This window comes from Balaenoptera ricei, chromosome 12 (assembly GCF_028023285.1).
Source record: "Balaenoptera ricei isolate mBalRic1 chromosome 12, mBalRic1.hap2, whole genome shotgun sequence".
In the NCBI taxonomy this organism is placed as follows: Eukaryota; Metazoa; Chordata; class Mammalia; order Artiodactyla; family Balaenopteridae; genus Balaenoptera; species Balaenoptera ricei.
Genome location: NC_082650.1, coordinates 16574206 through 16597562, shown reverse-complemented (window position 1 = coordinate 16597562; position 23357 = coordinate 16574206). Strand labels below are relative to the sequence as shown.

The window sequence follows — 23357 nt, the reverse complement described above, 5'->3', positions numbered from 1 at the left end:
GACTACCTATTTCAAACGTGATTTGATGTAATGAAATTCAAGGCCATTTACCGGTTTTCCACCTTTTGGCCATGGCCCACATTCAGTTCACATGGCTGCCAAGGGTATACAGGCACACCCGTCGCTAACAAAAGAGAGTTTCCCACTTAGCCTGATTATGTGGCATGTGTCTCTCTTCCACTCTATTTCGGGTGTCACCCACTAAATTGATCTTGGGACCCACTTGTGGCCCCCAGTCGCAGCTGGACCAAAACAGCCATGGAGCGTTCTGGATGAACCCTTGGAGCCCTAGTGGGCCTTTGTAGTCTTCAGGCACGAGAAATCACTCCCTCTACGGAAGGCAACCTTATTCTGCAGAACATGGACCTCTAGCAGCAGCCCCTGTGTGGTCAGGGAAGGTCACCAAGTGCCACCGTGGGCACCGCAGAGGGTGAGGAAGCTGGCCTCCTCCAGGGGACGGACCATCTTTAAAGGAAAGGGGGCTCCACAGGGTGGGCCAGCCCAGGTGCAGGCTGACCACGGCCACCAGCCCGGTGGGGTCGCAAGGCAGGACAGGGACATCTCATGCGGTGGCCTCGACGAGCTCCTCAGGGCTTCCCCACGGGCACCCCGGACCTTTGGAACCTCTGGATGAGGAGCACGAGCCGGGCGATGTCGGAGAGCTCGGGGAACAGGGCCATGACGCTGTCCACGTGGTGGGGCGGGAAGGTGCTGCAGAGCACGGTGCGCGCCCTGGCGCGCGAGTCCGCCTCGGGGCCGGCAGCCTGGGGCACGGACCCCAAAGCCCCCCCGGGGGCGTCTTCATCCCAACGCGACCCCACCCAGGCCGAGCGGCCCGGGAGCCAGCCGGCCCCTGGAGGAAGGGCCCACGGGTCGGCGGGCTGCCGGCGCGGGGGGCGCCGGTCACTCTGCGGGGCGCCGGGGCGGTACCCACCCCGTAGGCCCGGCGGGCTCCAGGGGCTCTGGAGGCCGGGCGGCGCTGGCGGGGACGGCGCGGGGCCGGGCGCCACCCAGTCGGGACAGGGCGGCCTGGGCGCGCGGCCGCAGCCGGGGCCCCGAGGGGGCGCCCGGAGGGGCCCCGGGGCGTCGCTGAGGACGAGCCGCGAGAAGCCGCCTCCGAGAGTCGCCACGTCGGCCGCCCGCGCGCTCCCCCGCTGCGCCTCCTCGCCGCCCGCGCCCTGCCAGGCCAGCGTTTGCGCGCGGAGCTCATCGGCCACGGCCAGCTGCGCGTGGTGCGGCCTCTCCGGGTGGTAGAACTTGCACTTGATGCCGTAGGTGCATTTCTTGCCTGGAAGGGGCGGGCAGGGGGGAGAGGGCTCCTGGTGAGAGATCTTGGGTGGGGAGGCCCTGTGTGGTCCGGGCAGTGCCCGCCCCGCGTGGCCTTTCTCGTTGGAGATTCCTCCGGGAAGGCCCCCGGGCCTGCTGCAGACTTGTCAGGTTTGGGGCGGGACGAGGTGGGGAGAAGTGCCCTGGGGCGCAGACAGGACGAGTGAGGGTGCAGCACCCTACTCCTCGTGGTATTTTCCACTGGACACGGTACCCCAGGGTTACCCACCCAGCGCAGGGGGAGCGTTGTCTGGAAGTTCCCATGACCAGGGACTGAGACCAATCCACTTCCCCAGAGACGCTGTGGATCGGGCCAACCTAGTGGCGGGGGGTTGGGAGTGGGTGCTCATGACATAGGATTGTGCCTCCAGTGCTGCCTCAGTTTCCCCCATTGTCCACATCCCTTGTGCTAGTCATTGCCCTCTCCTTACAGACTGTTTTAACAGAGGTGATCAAATAATTTATCATCCAAACCAGGGCCCTTCTGAGAGTGGAAGGGAGCAGGATGGGCCACCTGAATGTGTGTGTGATCACCTTAATTCTAACAAGAAATGACTCTGAATATCACTTACGGCATCTTAAACTTCTATAGGCACAATAAACGAGGCCTGGGGACCTTAAATAACTTGCCCAAAGCAAGCTAGTGAAAGAGCTGGCTAGAAGGCTGGTGTCCCTGGAGGGCTCTGGGATAGAATCCTTAATTCTTAATGGATAGCACCAACCAAAGTCCCTAAGGGTAGGTAGGGGTTTAGGTAAGACTGTGGGGCAGGATGTGGGCACAAGGTGCCAGGGGAGGGGCTGAGAAAGGAGCGCATGGGGCGCACACAGCACCCCTGCTCCCTGGATGTGGCTTTGCTGTGTGTGAGCCCTGCATCCAGCCCTCACAAACCGCATGCAACAGGGGTCCAGGATGGCAGTTCATCATTACAATAACCCTGTCAGGCAACTGCCATCCAGAGAGGTTAAGTTACCTCCCCAGGGTCACACAGCTGATTAAGGGCAGAACCCGGGCTAGAACCCAGGCTGCTGACCACCCAGCCAGCGCTTCTGACCTGAACAGGGCCCACTAGGCGTGGGGCGCTACCCACCATAGGGACAGTGTTGCCAGGACGGCTCTGGAGGCTTTGGCTTCCTGCTCAGGAAGTTGCTCAGGGTGGGTCCCCGACGGCCCAGGGGGTCATCAGGAGGCATGAACCTGGAAAACAAGCACAGGGGAGTGACTGCAAGGCCCACAGAGACTCGCCGCTGGCCCTGTGCGGGGAGTGAGCCGAGCCGCCTGGGAAGGGAAGGGCAGCACCAGGACTCTCTCCGTCCAGGACTCTTTCTCCCACCCAGCGGTTGTCACAGTGTGTTAGAGCAGCACAACCTTCCTCCACACTGACCCGCACAGAGCACAGCACTGACACATCCCAGGACAGCAGCCCCTGGGCCTTGTCCAAGTTTTTCTCCTGCTGAGTCAGCAATGCCAGAATCACTTAGCAACTCCTGGAAACATGCAGGCTCCGGGCTTCACACCAGACCTGCTTAATCAGAACCTCAAGTTGTTCAGGAATCTGCATTTTAACAACTTCCCAGGTCATTTTTATCCACTAAAGTTGAAGCATAATTGCACTAGGTCTCCCCTGGGACCTAGTCTGAAAGCGACTCTAAGCTGCATTCCAATGTCCTCAACAGAAGGCTGGAGACCTCCGGTGGATCCAGGGGGCTCTCTGGTCCTGGGAGCTCCATTTCTCCTGTGTTGCCTCACAGCTCTGGGCCTCTCAGTTTGGGGATGAAAATTAACAGGAGTTCAAACCGCCAGCTGGTGGGTCAGCGAAGAAGCGGATCTGGGTGCAGCCTGCATGCAGGTGCGGCGGCACACACAGCCCCCGGGCTCAGCGCAGGCTCCACCCTCCTCTGCAAACCATGGGCGGGGGTCACTTTGTCACTCTCTGACACCACCCTGCCGCCCACCTGCCCCTTCCCTTCCCTGGCATTGGTCTGAGGAGGAAGGGAATGCATCCTCGATGCCCGCAGCTCAAAAGGGAAAACAACATTCCTCAGAAGGAAAACTCCCTCCTTCAGCACAATCCACTTTTCATATGAATACTTTTGTTCCCAGGAGGCACTTCCAGGTCATACAAAGGTTCCACTAGAGAGGGGGTGGATTCTAATCGGGGGCTTGTTTTTATGGGCTGGTTTCCCGCTTAACGTGAAGGGTCACGCTGGGGTCCCACCGTGCAGACCACATCCACCAGGCCGGCCCGAGCTGGGTGATCCCTGGTCCCGCGTAGCCTCCGTGGCTCCGATCCCAGCTACGCAGCCGGCTTCTCAGAGTTGGGCCCCGACCAAGAATCTGGGGAGCCACCCACTGCAGTTATTAAAAGTTCCCAAAGGCTTCACCTCCTGCTCTTTCCCGGGCCTCACAGCCGGGAGCTGGGCCAAGAGGGCCCTATGGACGTGCCCTGGGCACGGGGCGAGCGTCCTTGCCCACAGGCAGGCGGCAGGCTCTGCCCTCTGGCAGTCGGGGGACCTTCGGGCAGGCCCTGAGCAGAGGCCAGTGTGTCAAGAGGACTTGGCCTGGACCCCAGGCTGTCATCAGGTCAGAGGCGGCCATGATCCGTCAGACCTCAGTGAGGATTTTCTGGATCCGATGGTGCCAGCCTTGCCAGATTCCTCCGGGCCCGAGCCAGAGAGAAGGAGCCACCAGCCTTGCGAATGTGGAAATGACCATGGGGGATACTGCGGGGTAGCTGCTGTGACCATGCGCCCTGGGGCTTAGGAGGGTGCCTCTGCCTCCTTGGCTGTGGGCCAAGGGGTAGTGGGGGCAGCAGTACCCCCTGGAGGCACATGTCCTGGCCTGGCCTGAGGATAACCGCTACCACTAGGGGTACAGTCCTCTCTGGTCTTCACGACCATCTCAGAGGTAAGTGTGACTAATCCAAGGGCAGGTTATTCAAGGTGAAGGACATTCAGCCCAGCGAGGTTGAGAGCTTTCCTCTCCACACACAGCCAGTAAATGGCAGAACCTCAGTTTGAAACCTCATTTACTGCTTCTGTGTGTGTGGTAGCTCTTTCCACCACACACACAGCCCCGCAGGCTCCAGGGTCAGGAGCTGGTCCGCCGTGTGCAGGTGGCCTGATATAGCGGCCACGTGGCCTCTCTCTCCCCATCTTCCCTACCCCAGGGCTGCAGCCATTTACACTCACTCACTCAGTAACCTACAACTAGTCATTGGGTGCCTTTAATGCGCCAGGCTGGCTGGAGCTGTGGCAGATAAGACACATACAGTCCCTGCCCTCACGGAGTTGGGGAGCTTGTCCCAAACCGCATTCCTAAAAGCCAGTGAGAGAGCCCAGAATGAGGACCGAGCTATCATGCCTGGAACGGAAATTGGAACGGGAGTGATGTCCCAGCCTGCTGTGCCCTCCCCATCTTGTCCCACCCTGTGACCATGCCCACCTTGCCAGGCTCTGCAGCATGCCTGAGGACGCCTGCAGTGGACCAGCCATCGCGTCCTCCCCACCTCAGCTCCGTCTAGCTCCTCCCTCACCCAGCACCTGCTAACTGGTCTGTGCTTTGTGACCCTGACTTCGTCCTCCTTCCACTGTAGCTGGTTGGTCCAGGGGGGGACCTGACCCAGGAGAAACACCCTAGGGGACAGATGAACCAACCAGATTCTCTTGAAAGTGTCAACCAAGACGTATTAAGACAGAGACAGTTCCAAGATCTTTACAGCCCCAAAGAAAAGGTGATTTCGCCCACTCCCATCCGTCATTCAAAACTTTGGAAAAAAACAGACAGAAGCATAAAATAAGTGAAAGGGAGTACAACAAAGTTCAGGTTCACCCCATGATGACAGTTCCAGCGCTCTTATTTGAACTGTTAAATTCTTTGAAAATAAAAACAAAAGAAAGGTCCCCCCAAGGCCATGTCAGTCAGCTGGGTGCTGGCTCAGCTGGATGTGGGCGTGGGAACAGAAAGGTCACAGGACAGTTGGGACAAAACAGCCCCGTGGGGGAAATCTGGTCACGAAAGAGAGGAGACAGAGAGGGCCACCCGGGGAAGGGGCACGGGCGGCCCGGGGCTGGGGGGCTCGGAGCCTGTGACTAACCCCGCGGGGCCCCGTCACCGCCCCGCCCCCTACCCGCCCCGGGACCCCGCGGGCCACACGCACCGGTCATTGACGAAGGAGAACATGAGCAGCCTCTGCTCGATGAACCACTTCCACTCGGGGTTCTCGCTCTGCAGGTCGCGGTAGTTGTCGTTGGAGACGATGACCCCGTCCTGCTCGTAGGCCACCTTCACGATGTAGCGGTCGTCGTAGCAGACCACGCGCTTGCCGCTCACCTTGCGGGACGGCGTGTACACCAGCACCGCCTGCCTCTCCAGCTCCTCCAGCACGTGCTGCTCTGGGGGCCGCAGGGCGGGGACCGCATGAGGCGCTTTCTCGGACGGACTCTCCACCCCGAGAGCCATCCTAAAATCCGGAGCAGCCCCGGCAGCTCAGGGCTCCTCTCTGGTCAGCTCGCCCCTCCCACCCGTCCCCGTCCCCGTCCCCGCTAGGCCTCCCTCCCCCTACTCCCCCTTCCCCTACACCCCTCCCTCCTCTCCCCCCTCCCCCTCTCCCCCCTCTCCCCCCTCCCCTACGGCCCAGCCCAGCAGGCGAAGAGCAGGGTGGTCTCGAGAGGAATCTGCCAGCAGCCCTGAGGTCAAGTGGGCTCTTGGCTTCTGTCCTGCCTGCGTCATGACAGGAGTCCCGAGGATGGTGCCCAGCCAGGGAGACACACTTTGGAAGAGTGAAGCCACAGCTCTCGTCCTTGTGATGGTTACCTGCCCCGTGCCCCTACCACGGTAGACACAGAGGCCTTCTTCTGGAGAAAGACATCCCTGTTTTAACTAGAATCCCGGCACTTAGGAATTACTAGGAGCCCCGCATCCACCTGGAAGAGTCCCGCCGCGGCCCTTAGCGGAGAACCACTGACCCCCCTCCCATGACACAGGAGTCTGCTGGGACACCTTCAGGACGGAGCAGCCCACAACTGACACGCAGAGAGGCCGGGATTAGGAATCTGCAGCCTGCATCCGGTCTTAGCTCCAGCTCTCGGGTTTTTCACCCCTCTCCGAACATCAGGTTTCGCACTTATAAGATGAGGAAGATGACTCCTAGACCCGCCTCAGAGCGCCTGTGGGGCGACTGGACCGGCGCCTGTGGGGCGAGCCCCCAAGAAGCCTGGGAGGAGGGAGTGTGTCCCGGGAGCTGCAGACGTTACAGGGTCTCTTAACAGGAGCTAAAATCGGCATCCCTGGACGGCCTACTCTTTGATCGTAGTTTTACCTTTGGAGACAAAAGAATTCCCTTCCGCAGGAAACAGTTACTCCACATGTGGAAGATTATTAGCATATTCGCCCCTCGTGTCTCAGTCCTTTCCTATATGACATGGTTCCCAGACTTTTTAAAAGTGCATAATGCATGTATGGTACAAAGAATCATTTTTTTAAAATGCCGTGTGTGTGGTGATCATTTTGTAATGTATAAAAATATCGAATTGAGACAGGAAGGAAGGGGGCAGGGCACAACCATTGAAAGAATGACACAACCATTAAGAAGAACAGGATATGACAAAAACTGGTTAGAACCTACTAGGCGCAAGATGGCAGAAGATTAGACTTCCCTAGACCTTGAGCCTCATTATGCCCTTATTGTAATGCATTAGCTAAATGACACTAGGACAGGCACCATGACAGTTCCAAGGCTAACCATAAAAGGCCAAAAAGTAGGGGTGCCCCAATTCCTAGAAACCCCTGCCCCTTCTCCAAGACAGAATATTCCTCCCACTCGTTAGCCCAGCCCATGAAAACTAACCACTGCATATTGCAGGGCCGGCTCTCACCCTCTGAGATGGCCCACACTCTGTCTATGGAGTGTGTAGCTCTCTAAATAAACCTGCTTTCACTTTACTATGGTTCACTCTAGAATTCTTTCCTGCCCAAAGCCAAGGACCCTCACTTGGTAGTCTGTCCCAGGGACTCATTCAAGACCTGGGACATGACTATCCTCTTGTGCCCCATTTTTCCTGCAATAGAATCACTATGTTGTACATCTGAAATTAATACAATACTGTAAGTCAATTATACTTCAATTTAAAATTATAATTCATTAGTTAAATGCCATGTGTGCAGCACTCCCTTTGAGAAACAGAACACAGCCCATGCGTTGAAGTCCCCATTGCCCCTCGAAGTTTGCATCTCCCTCCACTCCCTTTAAGATAACCCAATTTTAAGAACTTTGTGTTTATAATTCCCTTGCTTTTATTTTTTTAAATGCATATATATGTACCCTTCAAAAGGACAATTTCCAATGTGATTATGAGCCTCCAGACTTTACACAAATGGAATCATCTTGCACATATTCTTGGGCAAATTCTTTCCTCGTTGAACATTGTGTGCGTGAGGTTTGGCCATGTCATGACTGTCAGTTTTGCACAGAAGTCTCCTGGTACAGAAGGACAAGGGTTTCCCTAGGGTCTGTCTTAAGGAGTGATAGTGCTGAGTTGTAGGGAAAGGCACTTTACAAGGTAGTGCTGCATTATTTTCCAAAGTAGTTATATCAAGTTACTACCCAACACAGCGTCTAAGGCAACCTTGCCAGCACTTGGCATTTGCAGGTTTTTAAATTTTTCACAATCTGGTGGGTGTAAAGTGGCCTCTTGTTGTGATTTTATTTTGCATTTCTCTGGTTACTAATACAACTGAGCATCTCTTCATATGTTTATTGGCCATTTGTGTTTTCTCTTCTGTCAAAGGCCTATTCATGCCTTAGCACATTTTTCTATATATTTGTCCCTTGCCTTGGTCTTATTAATTTGGATAAGTAAGTTCCCTATAAATTCCAACAGGAATCCTTCATCAGGGATATGTGATATATGGTCTCTCCCAGGTTGAGGCTTGTCTTTTCGTTTTCTGGTTTTTGTGGTATCCGTTAATGAACGGAAGCTTTTATTGTAATGTAGGCAAATTTATGACTCTTTCCGCTGTCTCTCTGCATTTGTTGTGGCTTGTTTAAAAATTCTTCCCTATCCCAAAGTGAATTCCCTACTCTTTACCCATTATGTATCGCACAATATATATTGCACAATAGTGCACAGCTGTTGAAAGCCACCATTCTCCATGTTCAGACCATAAAGAGTAATCTGGGACAACTGGTCCATGATGAACACAAGTGTTCATTCCCCCTCCTTCTCATAATCCCATTGAAAGAGAAGGGAAACAGTACAGAAGGGGTAGGGAATCCATAAACACATTAAAAATGGGCTTGGGGACAGCAGCAAACCCAGGATTTTGACAAATTTTAGGAAGACAGAAAGCAGGTAGGATCAGAGACTTCCCTGGCGGTCCAGTGGTTAAGACTCCATGCTTCCAGTGCAGGGGGTTCGGGTTTGATCCCTGGTCGGTGAACTAAGATCCCACATGCCACGTGGCAAAAAAAAAAAAAAAAAAAATGCAAGAAAGCAGCTAGGATCATATTGATCCTACAGTACAAAAGGAACCACAGCCCAGAATGTGCATGGAGGCTGAAGAGGAGGTGGAGCCGTTCCCTGCAAAGCCCCAGCGCTCTCCAGCAGGAGTGGCGAGTCAGCAGAAGTCGGATTATTAACTGAAGGCCTACCATGGGGCAGCTGCACCCACCCTTTCCGGTCCCTATCACTGTATGGGAAGTGAAGATATAACTAGGAAGGAGGAGGTTCCCATGTGGCCTTTGACCTCCTAAAGTAAAACCATCATCCTCGTGGCACTGGAACGTGTAGTGGGCAGAGGCGTCCAGCTGCCTGCCTGCCTGCTCTGCGCAGGGTGTGCTGAAGTGAACGTTCCTGCTCAGCACATGCAATGGTCAGCCCTACCTTTTAGGGAAAGATCCAAATACCAGGAGAGGAAGCCCATGGCAACTGCACAGGTATGTATTTAACCAATCTGGTTCTTTGTTCACAAGTAAACACTGACAAGCAAAGGATCACCAGACTTTTGAGAAGAAGATTTAACAGCACAAAGAGAGAGAAAGAGAGAGATGAACAAAGAGAACTGACCCCAGAAAAATATAAATATGATTCATGGAACTTCAGAGAACTTTTTGAAAGTCTGTATTAGTATAGGAATAGTCAAGAAGATACCGTATCTGTAAAACAAGAATAGCATTTTACTTAAAAAATAGAATCAGAAAGAGAAGAAGAAGCAATTGGTAACCACTGATAGAACTGAAAACAAAACCAACAACTTTTGGTTAAAAGGCTGGAAGAAAAAAGTCAATGAAACCTGCCAGGATCACGAAGAGGTTGGCCCCAACATTGCTGACTTGGCTGAGATGATACCAACAATGGCTCAGCATGTGACTTCTTCTTATAAGAAAGTCAAACAAACAAAAACCCATGTTTATTTAAACCACCTGTTCTATTATTTGTAGCTGAAAATATTCCCAGCTGATATAGGAATTAAAAATAAAGAATTCCCTGGGTCTCGGTTTCCTTTGTTTTTTTTTAAATGAAGAGATTGAACTAGATATTCAGTTAATAAATATCACTGGACCGAATGGATGCCTCTTTCAGTTCCTGTATTCTACTAGGGGTGGGATGCAGACCCAATCTTTCTGCAGAGTGTTAAAAGTTATAAGATACTATTATTTTTGGAACTTAATCTTTCACACTAAAAGACTAAATACTTTGTTTATTTGTTTATCAACAACTATTTATTGGGCACCTGCTATATGCCAGCTGTTACACTAGGTGACAGGGCTCTGGCAGGGAACACTCATAGTCAGTGCTTTCATGGAGCTCATAGTCCAGTGAGGAAGACAGACATTATCAAACAAAGGTAAGCAGATAATTGACTGTAATTTTCAGGAGTACTATGGAGGAAAGGTGTACAGTACCTCTTGAGAATGTACCTGCTCCAGCATACCTCTAATCGGGGTATCAGATCTTGGTGGTTCTTTCCTCCAGGAGGGGACAAAAACTTTGATGTAGGTGTGTCCTCTGTCCCTGAACCAGTCCACAGCCAGCTGGATTCCCCGGCAAGAGAAGACTTCTTTATTTCCATGACTACAATGAGAAAACAAAGACATCTGCAGAGAAACAGGAAGGGTTCCTCCAGAGTGATTTTTCCTGGGAATAGCCTGGATCATAGTCTCATAATCAAAGGGAATCAGGCAAATCTGCATTTTGAAAATAGGTCATTCTTTGCACAAAATATATCCCTTAATTGGAACCAATTAGCTTGTGATAATATGTGGAGGGTCTCGGGCTCCAAGGGGAGTGCATTCCAAGGATTAATGGACAAGATCCTCTTATTAACTGAAGCTAATATGGATCAAGAGAGGGTTGTCAATGTGATATTGGTCTTTGCAAGTCCAAGTAAGGAGGCCAATGTGCCCCACAAATTCCACTGTAATCATCCATCAGTGGAGGCAGGAAGGAAAGAGTAGTGTGAGAGGAGGCTCAAGACCAGGCAGGGGGACTTCCCTGGTGGTCCAGTGGCTAAGACTCCGTGCTCCCAATGCAGGGGGCCCAGGTTCGATCCCTAGTCAGGGAACTGGATCCCACATGTTGCAACTAAGGATCCCACATGTCGCAACAAAGATCTCGCATGCTGCAATTAAGAGCCAGAGCAGCCAAATACATAAAGAGAATAAATAAATATTAAAAAAAAAAAAAAAGACCAGGCAGGGTCTTAGGAGCTAGAAGATCTGTCTAGCTCCTAAGAAGAATGAGAAGCCGTAGAAGGATTTTAGGATTTTAAGACTGGGGGTATATGTGATGTGATGAGATGTGATCTGATGTATGTTTCAGAGTTCAACCTAGCAGCACAGAGGACAATAAGTTGGAAGGATCCAGAGTAGGGGGGACACCAGTTAAGAAGCAGTTGTAGTCATCAAAGCAAAACCTGATGGTGACCTGGACCCAGCTGGCGGTGGTGAAGAGTAGGTGAACTTGAGAGATAGTTAGAAGGTAGTATCTCCAGAATGCGGTGATTGACTGGGTACAGGGGTGATAGGGAAAAAGGCATTGAGGAGGCTTCTGACTTGTATAAGGGGATGGAGGGCTCCCTGAGACAGACCCTGTTTGGGAGGAAGACAGGATTTAGAGAAAAAGATCCTGAGTTTGGTCGTGGACACATGGTGAGTTGGGAGGAGCCTTGGTGACCTCTAAGTGGAAATATTAAATAAACTTTATTAAGCGTGTTGATACATATTGCTAAGTTATCTTATGGAGAGATTGTACCAACTCACATTCCCACCAGTGGTGTATTAGAGTACTGCGTCATTTCAACAGTTTGGTAATTTTATTGGCAAATAATGAAATCTTGCTTTAATTTGCATTTTTTGATTACTGATGAGATTGAACGTTAAAAAAAATATGTTCATTAGCTATTGTTTTTTCTCTGTGAATTTTCTATTCATGTTCTTTGCTTATTTTTCTATTGCGTATCTTTGGGGATGTCTGTTTTTTCTTTTACTTGTAAAAACACTTACCTATTAATGATATTAAGCTTTTGTCATATTATTGCCAATGTTTTTTCTAGTTTTGTTGGACATGTAATTTTACAATTCTTGATATGCAGAAGTTTCAGATTTTTACATATTTAAGTGTACCAATCTTTTTCTTTGCAGTTTCTTTTTCTTTTAACTGAGTTTAGAACATTATTACTGATTCAAGGATATGATAATCAACTTTGTTTTCTTTAGTTTTATGACTGTTTTTCATATTTATCTTTTTAGTATTTTAGAATTTGTTTTGTGGTAGAATGTTACATGCAGCTCTAAGCAATTCTTTTCTTTCAAAGTAGATAGTTGGTTTCTGTACACAATTGATTGAATAACCCAATTTCTTTCCCATTGACTGGTGGCCCTTTCTTCATCTTATATTACTTTCTTATGTAGTCAAGGGTCTATTTCTGGGGCATTTCTTCTCCAATGGTTTGTGGTTTTTGTTCTCAAGTAATACATTGTTTTAATTATTACAGCAATAATACTACTTTTATATCTTCTTTTCCTACAGTTAATACCCCTTATTTCTAATTCAGTATTTTTAGTTAGACTAGGATTTTTTTTAGAAGAGTATTTAATAAAAATGGTAACAGTAAAAAAAAACAAAAAAAGTAAAAGAAGCCACCTGCCAATGCAGGTGACACAGGTTTGATCCCTGGCTCAGGAAGATCCCACATACCGCGGAGCAACTAAGCCCGTGCACCACAACTACTGAGCCTGTGCTCTAGAGCCCGTGAGCCACAACTACTGAGCCCACGTGCCACAACTACTGAAGCCCGTGCGCCTAGAGCCTGCGCTCTGCAATAAGAGAAGCCCCCGCTCTCTGAAACTAGAGACAGCTCGCGCGCAGCAACGAAGACCCAATACAGACAAAAACGAAAACAAATAAATAAATAAATTTATTTTTTAAAAAAAATCAATGGGGCCGTCTGTGGTAAAAAGGAAGAGGAAATGGAAAGCTAGTCCCTTTGGCAGAAGTTGCAAAACAAGGAGACGGAGGGAGAATGAGGAGCTACTCACAGAGTGCTTACCCTGCCCCCAGGCCCGCCCCACCCGCTGAGCCACGAGGGGACGGGAGGGCTGGAAACACTGCGGTGGCTGTGAACAGGAGGCTGAAGGCTTGTCTCTCAGCACAGCCTGGGCCTGTCACAAGCCTCTCAGAGAAACCCTGGTTTCAGCGGGTGCAGCCTCCCGCAGGGCTGCAGGGCTGCCGTGGAGGAAAGTGGCGGATAGGTGAACCGGAAGCGACACCCCTGGATCCCTTGCTTCCCCAGGCCTGGAGGATTTTGCACAGCCTGGACATGGACAGCACTTTAAGCCAGCATGGTTCCCCAAAAGGCCAAATGGGACCAATGACCCTCTCTGTAGACCATTCCGGAAGCCAGGCCAGCCCATTCCTCTGCAGAGGAGCCCAGTGAGGGTCCCAGACCGCTCTCCCAGACAACACCAGGTCTCAAAAGCCTCCAGATGCCATTTGGGAGAGGAGCAGTGGAAGGGAGAGGAAACACGAAGCCTGAGTCCTCCAGAAGACAGAAGACGCTGAGCTACCACAGACGGGCAAGTGTAAAGTTTGCTCCTTCCCACTACCTAAAAGGTGGCGAAGAGATTTCATCTGTCATAGAAAATAAGGCCTGTGTTCTGTGCACATTGCAGCAGCGATGTGAACATCTGATGATACCCACACTCCCACCCCGCCCCCGAGCACGGGTATCTCTTGGCCGCAGCAAAGTCTGCCCACAGTCCGTTCTCAAGAAAACATATCGTTGCCACAATTCTTTTAAAATTTGTTTCTCTGGCGTGCCCTGTGGCATGCGGGATGCAGGATCTCAGTTCCCGGACCAGGGATAGAACCCGGGCCCCCTGCATTGCAAGCGTGGAGCCTTAACCACTGGACCACCAGGGAAGTCCCTAAAAGTTGTTTCTTGATTGCTCTCTTTTCTTTGACCACCTATCTGTCTTTAACTGTTCAAAAGCCAGCTTTCCATCCCTGATGCCTCCGATGGGTGTGTGACTTGGGGCGGGGGTGGGGGTGTAAATCACACACCCATCAGAGGCATCAGGCACCCAGTTCCTGTGAGTGGGCAATGGTGAGCGGGGTGACAGTTTCCAGCGACTCTGGACGCAGGTGGAGGGGAGGCGGTTGGAGGTGCAGAGATTCAGGAACAGAAGAGCTGAGGAACGGGGCGACCATCAGCTTCATGCAGCAGAAACTGGCCCCACGGCCTCTCGGGTACAAGACTCCAAGATGGCAGACCCACAACCAAGAGGCTCCAAAGGACAGATGCGTACCCCCCAGACCAGTGGAAGATGGAGGGAGTGTACATCTGCCCATCAGCGCAGCTGGTATCTTCCCTCTCTCCCTCAGAGGTGCCCTCTCTTCCAGCCTGAATTCCAGGCACAAGGAGGTCGGGGACTGGCCCTGAGAACCCCTAAGTTGGTCTCTCTGCAATGGAGGATTTTTCATTCAGGTCCACCATTTTGCACACACTCTACCCCAGCCTCATGAGCCTTCTGGTCTCTAGAAATGTGAAGATTATCTATGTTCAGTCCTTGCCATGTCTCTTTGTACCAACCTCAAAACCCCATTATGGCTGCCCTAGTCCTGGCCACAGAAAGCCCTGAGCAAAGGCAGGGTTGATGCCACAAGCAGGGGTCACCTCCTCACCACGTGGGGCTCTGTTTCTAGGAGATGGCAGAGCTCTCAGTCAGGTAATAAAGCTCAGCAGTCACCCTGGAAGCCCACACCCCACATACAAATGGGAAGTACGTTAGCCAGAGGCACCCCTTCCCCTGGGCTTCTCCTCCACTCGCTCAGCATCCAGCTGTGAACATTTCTGTCAGCAGGGCGCTGTGCTGGGGCCTGGGGAGCAGTGAACGAGGCAGACCTCACGCCAGCTTCTTGGAGCTCATTCTTAACAGAGTCCTGTGTATCTGACCACTTTGCACATGTGCCTAATTTAATCATTGCAAGAAGCCCTTGAGGAAGTGACCTTGGCCCCATTTCACCCTTGAGGAAACTAAAGCAAAGCCATGTGCTGGCTCGCTGATCTCGCAGCAGATCTCAGAGTCTAATCTGTTGGGCTGCAAACTCTTCCTTCCCATCTGCATTTATTCCTGCCCCTCTCCAGTCTCTGCTCCTGGGATCCAGACAGCAGCTCCTTCGGAGCAAAAATTACCACCTGTCCACAACACTGTAAATCAACTGTGCTCCAATCAAAATTCTAAAAAACATTACCAGCTGTTAAAATGCTCGAGCTAGGGGAGGGACCATAGTGCTTATTAACAGCCACTGAGAACCAGTTTATCAGGCAGCGAGCTGAGCGCCAGGCCCTGGGAAAAGGAAAAAGGAGCGGTAGGATTTGAACAAAGGGAGGTGGTAACGGAAGTGGGTAGGTACCTGAGGCAAATTCTGCCTGCCTGACGAGTGTCAGCCTGGGCAGCCGCCATCAGTGCGTAGCCATTTACACTGACTGACAATCTAAGTGAACAGCCCTGTATCACTAACTGTTGCCCAAGAAGTCTCTGCAGAAACCAGCAGACAGTCTTATGAAGAGCGAGGTGGTGGTTTGGGGGTGGGACGAAAGGAAAGACAAGCGGTGATTCCTTTGGGGTGTGAGATGTAAAGGCCCAACACTGATTGACGCTGTTTCTTATTTGGGGTTAAACTGCAAACACTCTGAACCTGGAGTTTCTAGCCCTTCCACCAAGAGATCTCCTCAGCTCAGGTCGGCGGGGAGATAGGGGGTGACCTCTGAGAGAGGGTGCTCTCTCATCTCATAAAAGGAGAAATGGGTGCAGACTTAGGTAGGAAGCCAAGGCCAACGTTGGCTGGAGTCCATTCAGAGGCTGAGAAGCAGGCTGGACCCCCGGCCCGGGAGTGTGCCCCCTACACCCACTGAGAGGGGCCTGATGAAAACCTCCCGTTGCCAGCCTCAGCTCTCTCATCACTGAAGATTTGTTTCTCCAGAATACGTCAGATTCTGTTAAGGTTTTTAAGAGTTTAAAAAGGTAAGCAACAACAAGTCAAACAAAAAACCCTGTACACCCCCAAATGAGGAAACACTCAAATGAAACCCTTGTCAAGGCCAGTAAGAGGATGTGAAATTATCGGGTGGTTTTTCCCCAGGCTGAAAGCCTTCAACTCACTCCTTTCCTAAATTTGCCTACAGAACATACACCACTGGTCTTGTCAGTACATGTGTGTATTTGTGAGTTTGCCAGGCAAGAAAATGTTGGCAAGAGTTGGCAGCGAGAAACAACATTCTTCCCAAACACCACGGTGCAGCTGGTCACATGCTTTCAACAAAAGTCACCTTTTTAAAACCATCTGGACGTTTTTCTTAAGGCCAAGCGACTCCAGTGCTCAGCTCACAGCTTCCTGTCTCCTGCACATACACACATGCACGTATACGTACGCACACACCCCTGAAGGTGCAGGGACTGTGCCTGAAAATCCGTCTCTGTGCTGCTGGTCAAGCAGAGCCACCATTCAATGCACATGTGACCTTCTGAGGGTTCCCAACAGGCTGGCAGCTGCAGGAGGGGAATCCTGGCCCCTGGTGAGGGAGAGGGGTCTAGCGTGTCCTGTCTGCAGCGGGCACGTCTGGAGCTCATTGTGCCTGGGGAGGACTTTGGGCAGCACAGGCAGGCTCTGGCCCCGGAATAAAAGTCTATGGGGTCAGGGTCTCCCGATCTGAGACCAAAGATACACGGAATTAGCAGCCCGAAGATACACGGTGCTGGGGAAATGGAAAGAGCACTGAATCCAGAGCCTGGCACTTATTGCTCTGGGACCTTTGGCAAGTTACTTACTCTCTCTGAACCTCTGCAGAAGAAGAGACATTCCTTTATAAGAAAAGTGCATTTATTTCTTTCACACATGCATAAAATAATCACCCTGAATCCTAGAATGTTAGAGATGAAAAACTACATAAGATTATTATTATTCAGTCCAACCTCTTAACTGTATAAACAGGGCTCAAAAAAGTCAGGTGACTCTATTTACAATAGCCAGGTCATGGAAGTAACCTAAATGCCCATCGACAGGCGAATGGATAAAGAAGATGTGGTACATATATACAATGGAATATTACTCAGCCATATAAAGCAATGAAATTGGGTCATTTGTAGAGACGTGGATGGACCTAGAGACTGTCATACAGAGTGAAGTAAGTCCGAAAGAGAGAAACAAATATCGTATAGTAACGCATACATGTGGAACCTAGAAAAATGGTACAGATGAACCAGTCTGCATGGCAGAAATAGAGACACAGATGTAGAGAACAAACGTATGGACACCAAGGGGGGAAAGCGGGGTGAGGGGTATAGTGGGATGAGCTGAGAGATTGGGATTGACATGTATACACTGATGTGTATAAAACATATAACTAATAAGAACCTGCTGTATAAAAAAATTTAATTTAATTTAAAAAAAATTTTTTTTAAAAAGGTCAGGTGACTCACGCGGAGATCACACAGTAGGTAAGCTGAGGAGCTACAGCTGTACCGTCTATTATGTAGACACTCACCACATGTGGCTATTTACACTTCAAGTTAATTCAAAAGAAATAAAATTGGAAATTCAGCTCCTCTGCCACACCAGCCACGTTTCCAGTGCTTGGCAGCCCCACGTAGCAAGCGGCCACCATATGGACCACCATAATGCGGGTAAAGAACTTTCCACCCTCACAGGGAGCTGCTCTATTGGGCAGCCCTAGGCTAGAGGTCAGAACTCAGATCTTTGGACTCTAAGCCCTATGTTCTGTCCCCTGCTTCTGACCTCCCTAGCTTCCTACGTGAAATACAAGGATTTCAGCAAAACTACGGACAAGCATGAGGTCTGCTTCCCAGGTCCCCATTTACACGCCTGCCACTGCAACTTAGAATTCACATTGAAGTTGACCCACCACTTAGGAAATGATAAATGAAGCCATTGCTCCTGCTTGTAAGAACCAAATAGACTCCTTTTGTCGTTACAGCGAGGAGATGGGAGGTTTTGGGAATTGGGTGGTACGGTCCTTTTGAAATGACTTGAACAGGATGTGTGCTCCGAACAAATACATTCCCACTTATTTTAAAAAGCAGTTGGCCAGTGACCCGCACTGCCGATCTCCAGAGAACAGCCACCCCAGGCCTACTGGGTTCAGCCACTATAAATAGACTTGGGCTACACATTCTGAGGCTCTGGGGAGAGGAGCCCATGGAAACTTCTAGAGTGATGGCATGGTCAGAGCACAAGGATGGAGGCCAGGGTCTGATGGAGCCAGTGTTGACCTTGGCCAAGCCCATCTAGGCCCTTCCTGTGCTTTTTCCTCTCTCAACTCAGATGGTCAGAGGCAAGGACAGATGACCCCCTCTCACATTCTCTGTGCTAATGGAGAGGCTTAGCGCCCTCCCGTAAAGCATGACATTATCTATAACTGCTCATTCTACATCAGTGGTTCTTTACATTTTGGGGATCACAGACCTTCTAAGTAGCTATTGGAAGCTGTGGATCTTCTCCCAAGGGGACCAATATATGTATACAGGTTCCACTTTTTGTAAATCATTTCAGGCCACTGCTGGCTTTGAAGATGGAAGGGGCTATGAGCCAAGGAAGGCAGGTGGTCTCCAGAAGCTGGAAAAGGCAATAAAACATATCATCCCCTAGAGCTTCCAGAAAGGAACACAGCTCTGCCGACACCTTGATTTCAACCCAGGGAGACCCAGGCCAGACTTCTGACCTCCAGAACTACAAGACAATACATTTGTGTTGTTTTAAGTCACTACATTTGTGTGGTAATTTTGATATAGCAGCAATAGAAACTAATACAGATTGTTTTGATCTTTAAAGATCCACTGAAACACAACTTCCCAAAGATAATGAGAAAAAAAAACGTGGCTGAAAAGTCAGGCTCTTGTTCTCTGTGAGCAAAGGCAGACACAGTCCCAGGCTCCAGGGGACAAAGCCACAGTCGGCAAGTCAGCAAGAGGCACCCTATAGGATGCTGCTGCCAACAGAAGACACGCTTCTCACCTGCTCAGGGCAGAAAGGACGCGCATCCCACCTGTCTCAGGCTCCTCCCCACTCCTTCCAGGACCAGACGGCACAGGAAGCAGCAGCATCTTCAGAAACAGAGAATGGCAATGCCTGCGATACTACAAAACCTCAGCGAAGGAGAGTTTTCAGAAACCATGTTTCTGAGGTTGACTGAGTTTTGAGGTCAGCAGATAACACGTAGACACCGTGCTGGGTTTCAATCATCCGGCCCCTCTAAAGGTGCGTCCCACACTGGGAGGGACTGTATCCTTTACAAACGAGGATCTGGCAGAGCCTGAGGTCAGGGGTCCTCTTGAAACTCTGGTTGGAGGACACGGGAGGTGTTATTGTAGGAGAAGGAGCGGGGGTGGAGCTGAACATCAGACCCCAACTCTCTCCCAGACGTGCCTTTGAACAAATTAAGTCCCACCATCAGGAAGCTGTGAAATTTCTCTTTTTGTTCCTCACTAAGGGGATGCAGGGGGGCAGGGGAGGGGATGTCTGTGTGTATGTGCATATATGTACATACACACACTGAGAACACACACAAATACATGTGTTCTAGGTATCTGAGGTGGTTTTTAGGCAGCACAAGTCTGAAAGAATTAATGTTCTGACACATTCTTCATAATAAGCCTGAGAGATGGTTTCCATTTGTAACCCACAGACTAATTACAATCGTAGGAGGTGAGGGCCGGGTGGGACTCAATGGATTTACCCAGAACACGTCTAGGTCATGTGCAAATAGAGGACGTGGTTTAAATGTGAATTCCAAGCAGCAACAGAGACTTTCATCAAAAGAAAATCCTCCACCACCACCCTATTGTAGCCATTCCTAAAAAACGTCTGGTCCCTAGGGCCTCCCTGGTGGTCCAGCGGCTAAGACTCTGCGCTCCTAGTGTAGGGGGCCTGGTTTCGATCCCTAGTCGGGGAACTAGATCCCACATGCCGCAACTGGGAGTTGGCATGCCGCAACTAAGAAGATCCCACATGCCAGAACACACGCGGCAACGAAGATCCTGCGTGCCGCAGCTGAGACCTAGTGCAGCCAAATAAATAAATAAATAGTAAAAAAAAAAAAAAGTCTGGTCCCCAAAGAGAGAATACTTTCCTGTAGCACCTGAAGTAGTTGTTTTACCCTGCAGCTATTCTGCTCTTTTGATCTGGAATCGGAGAGCTCCTATAATCTTAGGACTGGAAAGGTCTTCGATTTAAGCAATATCATCTTACTTTAAATGTAAGCCAGAGTCTTCCTTGGTGGTCCAGTGGTTAAGATTTTGCCTTCCAATGCAGGGGGTGCGGGTTCGATCCCTGGTAAGGGAGCTAAGATCTCACATGCCTCACAGCCAAAAAACCAAAACGTAAAACAGAAGGAGTATTGTAACAAATTCCATAAAGACTTTATAAATGGTCCCTATCGAAAAAATCTTTACATGTAACCCACATCTTTCTACTGATGTCCAGAGGAAGAGATGCCTCATCCAGACCAGGCAGAGGCCAGGCCCCCTCTCAGAACCCAGCAGACTTTCTTCCTAGGACGCTCAGAACCTACTGGATTCTTAAAAATCCCTTTAACTCCCCCAGAGATCTTGAATTAAGCAGGATTTCAGAGTCTCACCTATCTGGTGCCTACACAGGGCATGTGTGAGAATGCTTTAGAGACCGAAGGACCAGCTCCTAGGCCCCAGGGAAAAGGCAGGACTCCATTGCCTATTGACATAATCAAGCCCAGGGAGACTTGGCTGGCTAAAACTTGAATGAACGCTTGAATGAACTTGTCCTACACACCAAGCAGGGCATATTGGAACTGCCCCCAAGCCTGGGCCGTCTCGAGCTAACCTTTCCACACTTCTGTCCTGCAGCGCCCAATCCAAAGTGAGCCCACGGACTTCCCTGGTGGCGCAGTGGTTAAGACGCCACGCCCCCACTGCAAAGGGGGCCAGGTTCGATTCCTGGTCAGGGAACTAGATCCCACATGCATGCCGCAACTAAGGAGCCTACCTGCTGCAACTAAGACCCGGTGCAACCAAATAATAAATAAGTAAATTTTTTTTTTTAATTTAAAAACAAACAAACAAAAAAAGCGAGCCCAAATTTTCAGGGAAAACCGCTCGGCCTGTCAGTCAAAGAATACCCTGTTGACACATTTGGTGCCGAGATAACACTGCTCTTCTCCATCCACCGTGGCTCAGCTTTTGGAAAGGGACGTGCGTCTATTTGTAGTTGTGAGTGACCGACTTCCTATGGCTCTGCCCTTTGCTGGGCTGCAGCTAAGCCAAACAGTAAAATAATGTGCTTGTTTGGTCAAAGCCTCCTCCGTGCCCAGTGGGGAGTGTGGGTGAGGCTGCAGAGCTTCTCTCTCAGCTGAACTTGGCCTCTCCAGGAAAGATGAGGCGGGGCGCGAAGCTCTCATCACCGAAACGCACAGAGATGCCAGTACACCAGTATAACACGGCCTCTGCAGCTCAGGGGCCACAAGCACTCCTCCCGCACCCAGCTAGGGAACCACTCCACCAGCAGGGCCGCCACCAGCACGGCTCACAACTCCCAGCAGAGGGCTTCCAGCACGGTTCAAGTATTACGTTTTCCCATCTGCTTCTCATAACCTTGAGGGAAGTAGAAGAGTTCTCTCTTGACCTGGGTCACAGAGGAGGAAACTTGAGATACCCCGGCTTTCCCAGAGTCACACAGCTGGTCAGGGACAGACTCCAGACAGGAAGCCGTGTTCACCAAGGCCCAGCTCTAGGCTCCTCCCCGATTATCCCTGAGTTAGTACCATAAAAGCTGCCGTTTGTTGAACACTTACTTTGTGTCAGCACCGCCCTAGGCATTTCTGTGCAGCTCCAGTTCTTACAATTACCTTCTACGGAGGTTGTAGACCAACGTTACAGGTGGAGGAAGTGAGGCCCAGAGGGGTTAACTGACTTAGTGAAGGCCACACAGCTACTGAGGGATGGAATGGAGATTCCAAGCCCCATCCATGGGCTCCAAAGCTCCTCGGACCGACCCACCGGGAAGAGGGGCAGTTCTCCCCGCCCGCAGCTAGGGGACGAAGAAAGCTACCTCATTGCCACGTTGCTGCCATCGATCACTATGGGTCGCAAGGAACTGGCTGGGCCTCCTCTGTCCTCTTCCGGGCCTGCCCCCAGCCCGCGCTGGGCAGAGTCGGGGGTCCCACAGGAGCCCCTGGGAACGAGCAGGGGCGCGGCGCTGCCCTCGTGGGCGCTGGGCCGGCTGCCCGTCTGGATCAGCTCCTGCAGCACGTCGTTGACCAGGGCGTCCTCGCCCAGCTTGCCCAGCACCCTGACCACGTCCTCCCGGCCGTAGCCCAGCTTCTGGAAGAACTCCATCTTGCTCGAGCGCTCCATGCTGTGCCAGCTGGGCCCCCGCGAGGGTCCTGCCGCCGGCCTCCTCCCGGCAGAGCCCTACCGGCATGAGCTAGAGAGAAAAGGCATCCATCAGGTGTTTCCTGGGCAGAGGAGGTGAATTATGTGTGCTCTCTCCCCCCGCTTCTCTGTCAGGAAGTCACGTCGGGGCCTGGTCCCCTGAGGGGTCTCAGTGGCTCAGTGTGGTTGAGGGGCTGAGATGCGATCACGGTGCCTGTACTAGTGGCTCTCCCAGGCCTTCACCCCGCTCCTGGTGCCCACGAGGGGGCCAGAGGGACCCAGAGCAGCTGAGCGGGCCACCCAGCCCTGGGGACATTTGTGCACAGGCCAAGGAAATGTTTTTGAGGCTCTGCTATGGCTGAATTGTTTCCCTCACCAAATTCATATGTTGAAGCCCATCCCCCAGCCCCTCAGTATGTGACTGTTTGGAGATAGGGTCTTTAAAGAGGTGATTACGGTAAAAGGAGGTCAGTGGAGTGGGCCCTAATCCAATAAGACTGGTGTCCATATAAGAAGAGGAGATTTGGACACAGTTGGGTACAGAGGGAAGGCCATGCGAAAGCACAGGGGAAAAAAGGCCATCTACCAGCTAAGGAGAGAGGCCTCAGAAGAAACCAGCCCCACTGACACTGTGATCTCAGGCTTCTGGCCACCTGAACTGCACGGAGGTGATGATAATAATAATAGTAATAATAAATTAAAAATTTTAAAATATACCTATAAAGTCATCCCTTGGTATTGGGGGCGGGGGGCAGGCTCCAGGACCCCTGCAGATACCAAACTCTGTGGACGCTCAAGTCCCTTATATAACGTGCCTTAGTATTTGCATACAACCTAAGCATATCCACCGGCGCAGTTTAAAGCCTCTCTAGATTACTTATAATACCTAATGCAATGTAAGGCCTTGCAAATAGTTGCCAGGGCGTGGGAAATTTAAGTTTTGCTTGAATGGCCCAGGTCTCAGGCTTTGGGAACTCTTTGAGTTCGGTTAGCTGCGCAGGGGGCACGGGGTGAGTTCGGTTAGCTGCGCAGGGGGCACGGGGTGAGTTCGGTTAGCTGCGCAGGGGGCACGGGGTGAGTTCGGTTAGCTGCGCAGGGGGCACGGGGTGA

The 23357-nt window shown here is 51.1% G+C and overlaps 1 protein-coding gene across 1 annotated transcript; it reads right to left on the bottom strand.

Moving 5' to 3' along the window:
- Positions 1 to 258: 258 nt before the first annotated feature.
- On the bottom strand, positions 259 to 22279 carry ZC3H12D (zinc finger CCCH-type containing 12D). Its single transcript, XM_059941895.1, has 5 exons — positions 21925 to 22279; positions 10259 to 10398; positions 5484 to 5718; positions 2415 to 2521; positions 259 to 1288 (listed from the first exon to the last, which is right to left on the bottom strand). The coding sequence occupies exons 1-5, from the start codon at positions 22227 to 22229 to the stop codon at positions 588 to 590; spliced, it is 1488 nt and encodes a 495-aa protein (XP_059797878.1). The 5' UTR covers positions 22230 to 22279; the 3' UTR covers positions 259 to 587.
- Between the last annotated feature and the right edge of the window lie 1078 nt (positions 22280 to 23357).